The sequence below is a fragment of the Xenopus tropicalis genome, chromosome 9 (genome assembly GCF_000004195.4).
Source record: "Xenopus tropicalis strain Nigerian chromosome 9, UCB_Xtro_10.0, whole genome shotgun sequence".
NCBI lineage: Eukaryota > Metazoa > Chordata > Amphibia > Anura > Pipidae > Xenopus > Xenopus tropicalis.
The window spans coordinates 37,692,727-37,708,789 of NC_030685.2; the positions used below are offsets into that span (position 1 = coordinate 37,692,727).

A 16,063-nucleotide genomic window follows, 5' to 3' on the forward strand; every position below is an offset into this window, starting at 1 on the left:
ACCTGAGTTTTTGCCTGCAGGAATACTGGTGTTGGATGTATATATTTGTAGCATGAATGGCTATAATTTTGCTGAAGCTTGTCTACATACAGTACATTGAATAGTGTTTTTGCATGCCTACTTATACTGCATTATAAAATAAATAAATACATGTAACAAATGAAGGACATAGCCTATGGCAAGTTTCACCTTAAATATTTTTGCAAATCTTTTGCAGTAATTATAAAACAGTTTATTGCTATCCTAACTAAATCCTGTGTAGAAAATTTAAAAAATGACACTGTTGTTTCTTGAAAAAATGCACAAACTGTAAATAAGCACTGAGCTGTTTGATGTTAAACTTCATCACCATGGAAGGACTTTCTAAAGCCTCGCATAAAACAGAAATGCTCTTATAATACTCCTGTAATACTTGAATTATCTGTTAAATAAACCATATTAGCATATCCATGAGAGCAGCTGAGAGGAAAAGGGCAATGAGTGAGCATTAAATGAAAGGAGTGCATAAGAACCTCATTGTGCTGATCATTAGAGCACATTTCCCCTACAGCTGAAAATCTGCTTACCTTACAAAATACAATTATTCGCATATGTAGAGAAAAAAGCATACATTCTGGATGCATTAATGTGTTTTATTTGAAAGTAGAACAACACTATTAATACTACTACACTACTAGTAGCATAGATACATGAAAAATATATGATTTTTCTCAGCTAAACATGTTTTGAATTATCTCTAAATATTTTGCTATCTGGGCTAGGTACATTAAAACCCACACCAATAGGAAGAAGCAGAACTGAAAGATTTAAAGCAAAAGCTAGTTTTTGATTGTGTAATACTAGGTAGGGGACAAAAACAAATTGGAGAAAAGTTGTAAACTGCATTTTCAATGCCACAGGCAATAAACCTTTCCCATATTAAAAACAGCTATGAATTGCTACCACCACCAACCCTCACATTTTCTAAAACTAAACAGAGCTCAATCCTACAGTAATAGTATTGTCCCCATTTATTATAGATTTTCCAATGAGTATTGATCAAACATCCCCCATTGTGTTTCAAAGAACTTTTGTTATTTGATGCTTTTCTTCACAATGGAGCCCATTATACTAGGTTTAGGACTTTAATGTTAATTTTAACAAATAGTTGTATCATATCTCAGCAGACAAGCACTCATTCACATTTACAATCTCCTTAAAGTTAACAAAAGTTGCTAGATACAATAGACCTTATACTGTAGATATTTTTTGAGTTTCTGACTTGGTGGCAAGTTTTGGTTGAATAAAAACAAGATTTCTACCAAATAAAGCCCCCTGTAAGTTGATAGTGTGCATAGAGGCTGCCTAATACCCAATCTTAGCCCTTATTTGGCACCTCCTTGAATTTTTATGATGCTTGTGTTGCTCTCCAATTATTTTTACATTTGACTGTGGCTCAAGAGTAAGAAAGGTTAGAGATCCCTGCTGTTGATATAGGATCACTGGTCTTTTAAATGGTAGGTCAAACCAAATAACAGTGACAATTATCCTATGTTAGAAGGAATGTGGCTGTTGTACTGCTTCTCACCTATAAAATATATATGCAAATAAATATATCGTCATCAATCCTTTTCACCCTTCCTTGCTTTATCAGTCTTGTTCCAGCCCTTCTATTGGGCATGTTTGAATCATGATGGGTACTAGTGATGGGCAAAATGTTTCGGCAGGCATGGATTCGCGGCGAATTTCCGCATTTTCGCCTTGGCGGATTGTTTCGCGAAACAGATGAAAAAATTTGCAGCGGAAAGATTCGGTGCGCGACAAAATAATAGCCGTGGGCGACAAAATAATAGCCACGGACGACAAAATAATAGCCGCGGGCAACAGGTTTTTTTTGACGCGCGACATTTTTGGCGTTTTGCGAATTTTCCGCAAATTCGCAAAACGGCAAAAATGTCGCGCGTCAAAAAAAACCTGTTGCCCGTGGCTATTATTTTGTTGTCCGTGGCTATTATTTTGTTGCTCACGGCTATTATTTTGTCGCGCAGCAAATTTTTACACTGCAAATTTTTTCATCCGTTTCGCGAAACAATCCACCAATGGCGAAAACTCGGAAATTCGCCGCGAATCCATGCCTGGCGAAACATTTTGCTCATCACTAATGGGTACACATCATAATCTGCATCTAAGGCAGGACACTGTGCAGGCAATTCAACTTAGTTATAAGCAATAAGTCAGGGAAGACAGTAGACCCTGAAGGTAAGCATCATGGGAAGAATGGGGAAAAGTATACAGTATTTTGTTGTATAGAGCTACTTTATTTTACAAAGCTTGCAATGCTAAAACTGATATTATATACCATTAATTATTGTAGGCATCTTTTCATCATACAGATATTTATGCTGTGCTTCTAGTGTTTGATTTAGATTGTGGCTTCTGCAATGCAAATATTTGATAAGATTTCTGAGATTTAATGGTATTTTTTTAAATTTGCAAATCTTTGGCATTTTTAGTGATATTTGCACATACCCTTTAAATGAAGGTAATAAAATGCCTTTGTTCTTCTAGGACAAAAAATGTTTATTTAAATACCCATAAAAGTTAATTGTTTTATACCCAGTAAATTTTGAGCTAGTTTTTAAAATTAGCTTTTTGCTTTATGTCCAAATAGTTCTATTAAAAAATGCTTCAATGACTAGTCAGCTGCTCGGAAAGGATATTTCAGATTTTCAAAGGGTAAAGAAAATAGAACAGTTCTGTAGTGTATCTATTATTATTCAACTCATTCATCACTGATCAGCAAAACTAGTTTTTGCTTGCTTTGCATTAAAGATTCTTTGTACATTTACCCATAGGACAATTGATGGACACAGGTTGAGATAGTAATGATTTATTAATAGAACCTATTTTTCTTATGGCTTATGCTTTTTGCTCATGTGCATGCTTTGTGCTTTGATTGTACCATAACAGGCAGGTACACTATGAATGTAAGGTTATGGTTGATAAAACACATTAAAATAGAAAAACTAAAACAAATAAAGTTTTGGATGCAAACTGAACAAAAAGGACTGAATAGTAAATAGATATTTATCTGTGTGAGAAAACCAAATAATCAGTTTTAATAAGTCCCAGTAGCATCACAATACATTGGCAAAAAATAGAATATTTATATTTCCTCCTAGAATATTGAATTTGGCCAATGAGAGACTGAATATAAATAGGATAGGTTCCCAAATAGAAAGTAGTAATAACAGAATTGTAGCCTTACAATAGTTCTTTGGCTGCCGGGGTCAGTGACAATTTGAAAGGCTAGAAAGTGGCAGAATAGGATGGTAATTCTAAAAAAAAAAAAACAATAAAAAAATAAAAACCTGTCGAAAATTAGCTAAAAACAGGAAATTCCTGTTACTAACAGTAAACTTAAGAGTGAATTACCTCTTTAATGTGATTAAACTACATACTTGTGTAAATAAGAGGGAAGGATTAAAAGTAATACACTGAACAAAACTGCAAACATTTAGAATTAATAGTCAAAATTGTCAATGTTATAGTGTAATAATAAAAATAAGCACATTTTATTTGCATATAATACAGTCTTAGAGAGTGGGAGTTTTTTGTCAGCAACATCCATTCGCTCAAATTTTAAAATGTGGTTTGATTTTTTTTTTTCTTTTTACTGGTGTATTTCACTGCAAAATGTTTATTACAAAGGAAAAAGGAATTGGGCTTCATGTTTTTATGTAAAATACCTTTATTGCATTTCCTGACGTTAGGCAGTGAATTTGTGAGACCAGGTAAAACATTCCTTTGACTTGTATGAGGCCCAGTTTAGACGTCCAACTTATTGAGATTATGGCAATAGTAAAACTAAGACATCTGACAGATGCTATCCTTGCAAATCTGACAGATTGTATCAGGGCAGATATGAACGATATGTAACAAAATGAGGACTGCAATATTAATGCATTTTCTACATGACAAGAATACTCTGGAATACATGAAGCAACTTCATATGTGAAGCCTAGAGGCCAATGCACATGACAGAAACTTTTGACTACATCAAATGATTTTTAAAGTAAAGGACAGAAAAAGAGGTCATGATAACAGGACATGTTAAAAAAAGAAATTCTTTTTTTAAAAAAAGAGAACAAAGTCCAAGGAGAATTGCTTGGGGCAAGAACTGCAAAAAAAAAAAAAAAGTCAGTCATAACTGGTATACACATAGAAGATAGGCTAACAACATAAAGCTGCATGAAGCAATAAATTACAGTATGTAAAAGGGAATAAGTGGTAGCAAATTGTTGTGTCCAGAAGTGTATGAGTGTCCTTTTAGGGGTTTCATGTAATAATACAGTTTGCACAAACTAAATTCTGCAGTTGTGGAGGCAAATTTACTAAAACTCATTTCTCATTATTTTTTATTTCAAAATTCGAATTAACTCGTTTCCATGAACATCTTACATTTACTAAAAACAGAGAAACTCCACAAAGGAAAAGTCACAGAAAAGTTGCTAACATTCAAAATGTTTCTATTTGTCACACGAAAACAATTTTTCAAATTATCTCACAAAAAAAACAGCGTCAAAAATCCAAAACCTCTAAAGTTTCTAACCAAAAGAAGGCTCCTCTATGGAAGAGTAGTAACATCTGCCATTGACTTCTACATGATGTCAGCGAGTTTTGTGGGATTTGGATTTTTAGGCTTTTTGATGCATTGTGAACCCCAGAAAAGTGACTTTTTTTTTCTTTTAACACTAGAAATCAGAAAAAAAAATCTGATGCTTAGTAAATGAGCCCCTTAGTAATTAATGGGATTTTAATATGTTGAGCCGCTTAGAGGAGAAGGAAGGTTAGGTACTCCCCAGTAATTGTATTCACTTACCTGATACACCAGGCCAGAAAACTGCACCTGCCCAGGGGTCTTACAGCAAGCACCACAGAGTGAACCTCCTCTTCCTGCATCTTCTTTCTATGCTACCCTGGGGCCACCACATGCAAAGTAGAGTGAAAAAGCTGGCTTTTTTGTTAAATTTCAGCTCTTCATTCTACCACACGTGCACCTGGCTAGAAAAGAATCAGCAGGAAGAGGATCACTCCTTGGTACACCCTGGAGAAACCCAGGCCGTGAAGGTTTCTGCTGACAGAAGTGCTGGCCTTGGGTATCAGGTAGGTGAGGTGAATACAATCACTGGGGGGGTGCCTAACATTTGACCCCCACAGCGATTGTGGCTTTCCTTTTCCTTTAAAGGAAAATTATACCCCCAAACAATGTAGGCATCTATAAAAAATATATCACATAAAACAGCATATATGTAAAACCCTGCCTTATCTAAATAACCATTTTCATAAATATATACTTTGTTTAAGTTGTATGTGCCACTGGATAATCCTAAATAGAAAATTGCTATTTAAAGTCTAAGGGCCACCCCCTGAGATCATTCCTGACAAACAAACCAAGGGCACACATACAAGGTAGGTCACATCAGCAAATTTATGGACAAAGGTCTTTTACTCCCACACTACTTCCTGTTACAGAGTTTGTTCAGTTTGGTAAGATTCTTTAATGGGCAATTTAGTATGATGTAAACTGCTGGTTAAGTATTCATTCTAGGGGTATAGTTATCCTTTCACCCATTTCCATTCTATTGTATTTTAGCTAAAAAAAGCTTCAAAATGTTGAAGTTCTCAATATAAAATTTATAAATAGGGTTGGTAATGTTAAAATAAAGAATCCCTAAGGTCACCATTATATGGGATTAAAGGTCTATATGTATCTTTTTCTATATTGTTGTTTAAAGGGTATAATGTTTTCTGGGTTACTGAAGTGGCTCTGATGACCACAAACATCTTTTATTCACCTCGTTTAATAAGTTTGCTAAGATATAATTAATCCTTTTTTGAGGGTAAAGCAATCCTATGGTATTTATTTAATGTTGTAATGATTTTTACTAGACAAAGTATGTTGATCAAAATTACGGAAATACCCCTTATGGGGAAACAAGTCCCATACCAGTATTACACTTTGGGGCAGATTTACTTTTCCACGAACGGTCAGAAGGCATCCGAATGCAGTTTTTTCATAGTGATCGGTATTTTTGCGACGTTTTCGTTGCCGTTGCAACTTTTTCGTATGCTCCTCAACTTTTTTGTCGCCGCCACGACTTTGTCGTATATTTTCCGCTACTTTTTCAGCGCCATCGCGAAAAAATCGGATTGGTTTCTCCGCTGTTTACAATCGGTCAATATGAAATTGCGACGGCGACGAAATAGTCGCTGCGGCGGCAAAAAAGTCGCGACAAATACGAACAAGTCGCAACGGCGACGAAAAGACTGCAAAATTTTCGTTTCCAATCCAAATTTTTCCCTTTCGGATTTGTGTATTAGTAAATCTCCCCCTTTGTGTTCAGGCAAATGTAAAGACATTTCATCCTGTTGACAGTTTCAGTTTAAAGTAATACTGATACTAAAAAACTCTGTCTGATCTCAACCTGTCAGTTATAGCTTTTAATGCTGACAGACTCCTGCTGCACAAATATGGCAGTCCTCTCATTGAGGAACATGGGGGATCAGATAGGTAATGTAAAAACATTGGGCAAATACATTTACAGCAAAATTATAAATAGCATGCAAAGACAATGTTATGATAGTGATTAAAAAAAAGTTTGATTTCTGTATTTCAGTATCTCTTTAAGCATTAAGCAAACTAATTTTGCACATTCAATGTTGGGGTACACCGTTTAATGCAATTCTAATGTATTTGTCCCTACAATATGTTTTGTTTTAGAAAGCTGGATGCATTTATCTATGATGCAGCAGTGCTGAACTACATGGCTGGAAGGGATGAAGGATGCAAGTTGGTGACAATTGGGAGTGGGTATATCTTTGCTACTACTGGCTATGGTATAGCTCTCCAGAAAGGTTCAAGATGGAAACGCCCTATTGATTTAGCTCTTCTACAGTTTGTTGGAGATGGTAAAGTACCTAGTTTCTTTATTTTAAAGACTTACACATATTCAAATAGCAGACAATATTAATACTAAAGTAAACTCTGGGTGTGGGTGTGTTGTGTGCACTCTAATATCTTCAGGTAGCAAATATTCATATATATATTTTTTACACGATTATACTGAATAACTTTTATATCTAAAGAAATTATACCAACAGAGGGTCCTAAACACAAAACAAAATTGAACTACAGCAATGAATAAAATCACATCTAATATATAATAACTAGCTCCTTGAATATTTACTACAAATATATAGCTAATCATTGCTTAGATATAACTTTTCCTATTTGCCCCTTTTTCACATATATATATGCTGTAGTCTGTCTCCTTTGAGTAGAATGTGTAGCAAAATGGGATACCTGAAAAAAAAATGGCACCTTAACTAGATTTGCAGATTTAGGAAATGTGAAATCAAAGTTCACTATAGAAAAATTCACCTACTTTTTATTTATTCCTATGGCATTTTAGAAGTGTATTTATCGATGGTTGAAAGTTAAAGTTCACTGTTTGATAAGTACAATGCCATAGGAATTTCTCCTTTCTTTTTTTTAATGATACAAATTCACATACTGTATTTAAACAACTCCACCAACATTGGAGCAGGGTTTTTTTGTGTGTTTTTCTTCATAAAATGATAATTGATAAAACAAGCTGGCATTGCGTTATCAAGGTATTTTGATCTAACATAAAGATATGTATGGGCATTCCTTATATTCAAGAAAAGGCAAAAATAATAATATCTGTATGATATCAATAATGTTGCTTGGGTGGTCTTTTTTAATAATTAAAAATACATATTTATGTCAATAAACAATCCTCAAAAAGGCAAATTACACTGAAAGACATTCATAACCTTATATTAGACATAGTGGCATATTAATTAAAAAGTAAAATGAGAGTCACAGTGTAATTTTGCCACTCTCTATTTATTTCTATGGGTTTCTCAGAGGTGTATTAATCAAAGGCATAGGTCTTTAAAAATCCCATAGAATTGAACAGGAAGTGAAGGACTTTCACTGTGGCAAGTGCTAATTACACCGGGAGGCCTCTTTATCTACATTGGAATTTTGGTGGTTTTAAAGACTGAAAATCCGCTTTGTATGGTGCTAGCCTAACACTAGTACTAGTGGTTGTATTTATAGTTTATGTATGTGAGTGTATAGATTGGTAGGTGTGGGTTAGGTGTGCTGGGTTTACTTGGATGGATTGAACTTGATGGACACTGGTCTTTTTTCAACCCTATGTAACTATGTAACTATGGAACTATGTAACTAGCACAAAGGTGTTCTCTTTAAATTGTTTGATTTATTTGTAAAGGGGAGTTTAAAGATAATTATTGCTTTGTCATTGCTTAAATATCTTCTTGCAAAGGTTGTTTGTATTTACTTGTATTTCAGTTTATCAGCCATTGTCAGTTAAGTTTTACTTTCTCCTGTGCTTTAGGGTAATGTCCCACAGAGAGATTAGTCATCCACAGTAGATCTCTGTGACTAATTTCTCTGAAATGCCTTTCCAAGGGCAACAAAGGGAAACTCATGACAGTATCCCTTCAATGCCTCAAGGTCCTTGTGTATTATAGAGGGCCAATTTTTTCACATGTATGAAGGTTTCTTTGACACTGAAAACTTTTCCCAAATTCTGAAGCACTCAGCGACTTTCTTTTCACAGTATTCTCTCACTGTTGCCATTGTTTTTTCATCAGAAAGTGTTCTACCATGAGCACTCAAAGAAAAGGTTTTCATAATTAATTCAAACGCAAGTCTAAAATACTGCTGACAACAATTTTTTTTACCAGAAATGTATTATTTTTACAACCTTTGAAAAATCTGTCCCAAATAATTTGCTTTGACAGACACTTCCTTGATCCAAATATGCTGATAGGTTCATCTCACATTGAGATATTGAGATATTGTAGCCATATCTAATTATTTTTGTTATTATCATTAATTGTATTATTGCCCTACAACGTATTGTTGAGTTGAAGGAATATTTATTAAATTTGCTCTTTTAGTTTTTTCCCCAAAATAATTATATGTGTGAACTAACATTTTCCTTGGAATTTCTAAGCAAAATCTTGTGATGAACAGGGGTGGGGAAGTGGATTCATAGTGGATGAACATTGGGTTTCCTGGTAACAAGTGGTGGGGTGGGGAATGAGAATGTGGATGGGGAATGACAGTGTAGGGGGAGGGTTGATCATATGAAGCCTTGCCTTGGCTGGAACTGAGCACTGTCGAGATCCTGAGAATTTCTCTTACTGTGCTTTTGGTCCTTCATGAAAGAAATCTTGTAGTTATTACAGGTAAAGCTTCAAATAAGGCTAGGTTTCTCTAGCTATAGTGCAGATTTATAAAGTATTATAACACACATTTTCACATTCCATACCCATTAAAAATGCTCAAGTTGTCAGTAATTTTTCCTTATTTTGTTTCCTGACATATTTTTCCTATGGAGCTTTTTTTACATTTTACCATCAGTAAATAAAATATATCTCACTTGCCTATTTTGTTTCCTGGATGAAAAGAAAAAATAATTTTTCAGGACTTTTACACAAGTTAAAATTTGGAGTCAAACAAGTGGGGAAATGCTTTGATAAAAGAGTCTGATTGATACAATTTGAATTTTTGATTATTGTAAAAATGTTTCAGAATGTCAAAAAAGTTTGGAGATTTAGAAATTAAGAGAAAAAAAATGGGGAACACAAATGGGGAACAAACAATTTAACCTTTGATAAATGTGCCCCACTGTAAAAGTCAACTCTAGAAAATATTTCTCAGCCAGCAGGTGAACACTTCTGTGCCACTCTGATATTATTGTGGTTTATGGATTACTGGTTTATAGATATGACTGTACCAATGCAAATATTATGAATACAGAATTGAATTATTCTACTTATTCTATTAAACGGGTTTCTTTGTTTTTTTGTGTTAGGTGAAATGGAAGAATTAGAAAAATTGTGGTTAACTGGAATCTGCCATACTGAGAAAAATGAAGTAATGAGTAGCCAGCTAGATATTGACAACATGGCTGGAGTATTCTACATGCTTGCGGCAGCTATGGCTTTGAGCCTCATAACCTTTGTATGGGAACATCTGTTTTACTGGAAACTACGATATTGTTTTACAGGAGTTTGTACTGGCACACCAGGGCTGCTTTTCTCAATTAGCAGGGTAAGTAATGGTTTGCATGAACTGCAATTCACCAATTCACCCTAAAACATAGGGGCAGATTTAGCAACATTCGGATTTTCGTGGTTTTAGAGTTTTCAAACCACAACTAAATTCATTTCCAGAAAAAACACAAATGTCTAAATCTGAATTTAAAAAGCACAAACAAAAAGACACAAGGAAAAAAATTTGAAAACCACAACTTTTTCATTTTGTTGCACAAATGAAAGAATCTGACCCCCTGAAAACCTCTAAAACCACAAAGAAAGATCTTCCAGTTCTAAGAAGGACAACTTGAACGTTAGTAAATGCCCCCCTTAGGGTTTGCTTCAGTTCGAATTTAAAGTTGCATATCAAGTTCTTTTCAAATTAGACACGAGAATTACCTGTTATAAACTTATTTATAAATCTAAGCTGTCAATCATCTTTTTCTTTCCCTACCTTTATGCCCGAGGCACAGCACATCATTTTCACTTTTATTTCTGCACTTTTTTTATGTCACTGACATTCTCACATGCCCTTGTCCCTCTGCCCCCTATCTACAATTACCTGTAACTTGCTATATGCATAATGTCCTCATTGGTGGAACATACATGAGATCAGTAATATTTTTATTAAATTAAAGTTGGCAAGATTGTACCAAATCCAAACAAAAAATGTAAGACCGAGGGAAGATGCACAAAAGCATATAGCTTTAAACCTAGATATCAACAATATCCCAAAATCAGTGGCATAAACTTGGAGGCCCCCTAGCCAGTTGGCAAACTGGTACATTACAAACTGGTACATTAAGGAGAAAAAGTAGTTACCAATTATTATTTAAAAACGTTTCTCTGTTCTCAATAACCGGATGCGGCTAGAAATGTCATCAAGAATATTTTACTTAGATTCATACTCAGATCAGAATATTAAATTAAAAAAAAACAGCATTATTCATATGACAGCTATCAGATTTTGTTATTCTGGCACTCAAAAGGCTCTTTTGAACCAAAGCTGGTCAAAGAGCTGTCTACTGTGCATGCTTGCTGCCATCTGCACCAATGGAAGTCCATAGTGATGAGCAAAATTTCTTGCCAGGTTTTGCTGTGAAAAAACAACCAAGGACTCCAATGGCTGCAAAAAAAAGTCACGCAGTAAAAAGGAACAGTGAAAAAACTCCCATTGATTTTTATGCATTTTTTGTAATTTTTAGCAAAGCAAAATGGAACAGATTTGCTCATCACTAGAAATCAGGCACACGTAGTAGACAGCTCAATTGACCAGCTTCCTATTCAAATGAAAGCTTGGTATACTAAAGGGGTCAGAGCTTCATGCTAGATAATGAAGTCACTGAGCAGCTTTGCCAGAAATGGCATCAGGCTCAGAAATTGTTCCATTTTAAGGGCTGTATAGTCCTTTTGGAATTTTAAAGTAAAAGTTTAACTTATTCATTAACCAAAATTTCTGTAAATGACTGTGGAACTAATCAGTAATAAGAGAGTTTATAAGACCATTCTTATTCTATTCCTTATTATAAAGGTTAAAATAAATAAATATTGACTAGAAGACCCCAATCCCAAAAAAGAATGCAAAGCATTATCTAGACATATCGATATCCCCATCTAGGCAAGAGCCAAATGATCAGATCACAATGACGGTATGCAGGCTGTCAGGGCAAAGACCACATCAATGAATACTTAATGTAGTCTTTACTCTGATGGGATTTTTTTAAACTGTTCAATCAATATTTGGCCAATCTTTGCCCAGCTATCAGATAAACAGGCCCATTGGAGGGACTCCAATACATAGCCAGATAGGCTGCCTATATCAGTCTACATGACTTTGTTTTTGTTTGTTAACTTTAAAAAAAACATTGTTAATATATTAATTGGAAAATGGGTTTTACATATTGCTTACATTAAGAAACTTTGAGAAACACTTGATTGGGCGTATTAATCATTTTTCTAAACAAGAAACTGTATATATTTTTACTGATATAGTTTTATTTTTCTGTTTTAGGGCATTTACAGTTGTATTCATGGAGTCCACATAGAAGAAAAGAAAAAATCTCCTGATTTCAGTTTTACTGCCTCTCAGACAAATATGTTGAAACTACTGAGAGCATCCAAAAATATAGCAAATCTATCCAATTTAAATCAATCCCAGTGCAACTCACCCAAAAGAACATCTGACTATATTCAAAGAAATTCATTATTAATGGACATGGTTTTAGATAAAGGCAATTTATCATACTCAGACAACAGGCCATTTCAACAAAAAGATGTATATAGTGAAAATACATATGATCTTGCCATGTTATCTGGTAATCACCCCAAAGACAACCTTAACAACTATGTTTTTCAAGGTCAGCACCCACTTACTCTTAATGAATCTAATCCAAACACAGTTGAGGTTGCTGTAAGTGCAGAACCAAAATTAAACTCCAGACCTAGACAACTTTGGAAGAAATCAGTAGAAACTTTACGACAAAACCAGGGTTCAGTAAATGAAAATGGTACAGAAGAATCAAAGCCATCTACTAAAAATCAACGCTTTCTTCCAGAGGATGGTCATTTTTCAGATGTTTCAGAGGCATCAAGCAGAGCCACATGTCATATAGATTCTGAAAACAATAATAAACACCATAAAAGTAAGGACAACTTAAAAAAACGGTCTGTGTCCTCTAAATATCCCCGAGATTGCAGTGAAGTTGAACTGTCATATCTAAAACTCAAACATGGCTCTAATCGTGACAAAGTCTACACAATTGATGGAGATAAGGAGCCAAGCTTTATAATGGACCAGCCTAAATATAGTGAAAATTCTCCTGACCAAGATGATGATTATCCTGATGTATACCAAGATCACAATGATAATTATAGGAAAGCAGAAGCTCTGCAGCCAGATAGAACTCCTCTGCATAGTGAAGGCAGACTTCCAAATAACGACATACAGTACAAATTATTTTCAAAGCACTACAGTTCAAAAGAAAAGAATACATCTATGTCTGAATCCAATGACAGACATAGGCAAAACTCTACTCACTGCAGAAGTTGCCTTTCTAATATGCCTAACTATACTGGCCATTACACTGCAAGATCCCCATACAAGTGTGATGACTGTCTCCATATAGGGAAACTATATGATATTGATGAAGATCAAATGCTGCACGAGGCAGCCAACTCTATGCATTCTGAAGATTTTTATGAGCACAACTGGCTTGAGAATAATGCTCTACACTTTCAGAAAAAAAATAAGTTAAGAATAAACAGGCAGCATTCATGTGACAACATTAATAAACCCAGGGAACAGGATCTTGGAAGGCCACCACGTAGTGTAAGTTTGAAGGAGAAAGAAAGGTACATACAAGATAGTCCATTTGCTAAATTTCTTATTGTTCCACCTGAAAAACTGTTGGGGAACAATACTGCGCTTTTTACAGACTCTTTAAAGGAGAGTAAGAGAAGCAAGTCTCTTTATCCTGATAACTCTTCTGACAACCCTTTCCTGCATTCTTATCAGGAGACTCAAAAACTAAGTCATGGAAGAAGTTCTTCAGACATTTACAAACAGTCCTCTTTAACAAAAGCAAGAAATGATAACTATTTAAGGTCATCTATTAAATCTACTTCTTCATATTCTTCAAGGGATGGACGGGTACCTAACGACATGTGTGCTTCAGAATATGCTCTGCCTTATGTTACAAGCAACAATAGTGTGTATTCAGCTCCACGGGTTGTAAATTCCTGCAGCAATAGACGTGTGTTTAAGAAAATGCCTAGCATTGAATCTGATGTTTAAAATGTTTACTATATGTACCACATTTTATTCTAAATGTTTCTCGTAGTTGCCAACATTTTAGAGGCAAAAGTAGAATTCTTATACAATGCTTTGGAACTGCTATATGTGGTTTTTGCCTACATAATATGATAGATAATACATACTGTAAATTACAACATTTTTGTCAACTTAGCCACAAAACTAAGAACAAATTAACTTTGTAATGTGCATCTCCTAAGTACTGCCTAAATAAATATTGGCAACTATGTTTTTATGTAATTTACCATCCATGCCACTTATACAATACATAAGACAAAAAGGAGGAAAACCTTATGTAATTTTTCATTTAATGTTTTTAATAGCAGATAAGCAATATTGTATGCATGTAGTTTGACACAAGAAAATATTTTATGTAAGAATGCATTTGCACAGTCACCTAGGGTTTAACGAACGTTTCACACAAAAAGTCTGACACAGTTACAGAAGTATTTCAGAGACTATTTCAGAGACCACATCTGATGATATTTAAATAAATCTTTAAAAAAAATAACTTTTTTGAGGATTCCTGATATAAGTCACAATGTGAATATTATTTTGAAAACCTGGTTCATATACGGTATTTCTTGATAAATAGTAATATTTTATAGTTTATTCATTGTACTACATATTCAATATAAATATGTAAAAACTGATTATCGATTAACTTATCATGCACATTAGCTGTTTTTCTGAAGTGGTAAACAGCCAGTTTTTGAAGGAGAAAGGGAAAGTTTGTGGCCTGTGCACTTAATGTACTTTAGCTATAGAAACATATTACTTCATACCATGGCAGGTTTCAAGTGCTTCCATATTTTATTATTATTAGAATTATTTTTTGCATATCCATTGTTTTTACTTGTTTCTTGCACCAATATATATAAATATATATATATATTTATCTACATCAACAATTGTATATATATTCTAGCCCCTTGCTAATGATTACTCTCAGGGCTGTATAGTAATTTCTTATTTTTCATTTTATTTTATTCATATTAGTTGTTCATTGTACAGGACAAAGTGGAGCCATCTGCTTTATGAAATGTAAATATATGCGACATTGCTAGAATTTAACCAAAACACAAATGGACACATTTTTTGTGTAGTGTCTATGGAATGCAAAATCATGTATTTGCATGGTAAATTTCTCTCATTTTTAGTGTCTTCTTTTACGAAAGCATATATCCTATTTCATTAAAATGTATCATAGAGTTGTCTAAAGGAATAGTTTGCAGTATACTCAATGAATTAACTGGATAGGCTCTGGCTGGTAAATTTTAACTCCTTCTGCAAAACTATTTTCTGTTACTCAAAAGTACAACATAGGATTTGGGCATCATAAATCATTGAAATACATTTCATCATTTGAATCCAAGAGATGATTTGCTATTTACCATGTTTGATAATAAACAGTTTATGAAAGCATAATGTTTGGTATTGTTTTACTTTTAAACTGTTATGGAACAGATGATCTGTTAAACTAGTGATGAGCGAATCTGTTCTGTTTCGCTTTGTTGAAACTGTGGAAAAATTAGCGAACTTTGTGAAACGAGGCTACAGTACAACTTTTTTGATGCACGTGACTTTATTGATGTGACACCAACTTTTTTGACACAACCTTTTCCTCACTCTGCAAATTTTTTTTATGCCAAATTTTTGTGGCCATTTTGCAAAAAATTCTGCGAAATGCGGAATTTCAAAGCGAATCAATGCTGCTGAAAAATTTCACTCATGACTAGTTAAAACATAAAAGTGATAAAGACTCAGTTGTATTCAGGTAGAACTGTATACCGTATTTTTCGCCCTATAAGACGCTCCGGAATATAAGACACACCAAATTTTAAAGGAGGAAAATCTAGAAAAAAAAGATTCTGAACCAAATACTGTAGTAAAATATTTTATATCAACTGTATAAAGCTCGCACATAATGAGGCTTCCCCCAGAGCCCCCCCCCAAGCATGCTTCAGCTTCCGCCACGGCCCCCCCAAGTATCCTTCAGCTTCCCCCAGCCCCCCACAAGTATCCTTCAGCTTCCCCCAGGGCCCCCCCAAGTATCCTTCAGCTTCCCCCAGGCCCCCCCAAGTATCTTTCAGCTTCCCCCAGGGCCCCCCC

At 34.6% G+C, this 16,063-nt stretch overlaps 1 protein-coding gene across 1 annotated transcript in view; it reads left to right on the plus strand.

Moving 5' to 3' along the window:
- The window catches only part of grin2a (glutamate receptor, ionotropic, N-methyl D-aspartate 2A), a 303,301-nt gene extending 287,931 nt beyond the window's left edge, over nt 1-15,370 (plus strand). The window contains exons 12-14 of the mRNA XM_031893562.1: nt 6,764-6,951; nt 9,918-10,156; nt 12,152-15,370. Coding sequence (XP_031749422.1) covers nt 6,764-6,951; nt 9,918-10,156; nt 12,152-13,933 — 2,209 coding nt within the window. The 3' untranslated portion in view covers nt 13,934-15,370. The remainder of the gene's footprint in view (nt 1-6,763; nt 6,952-9,917; nt 10,157-12,151) is intronic.
- Nucleotides 15,371-16,063: the final 693 nt, after the last annotated feature.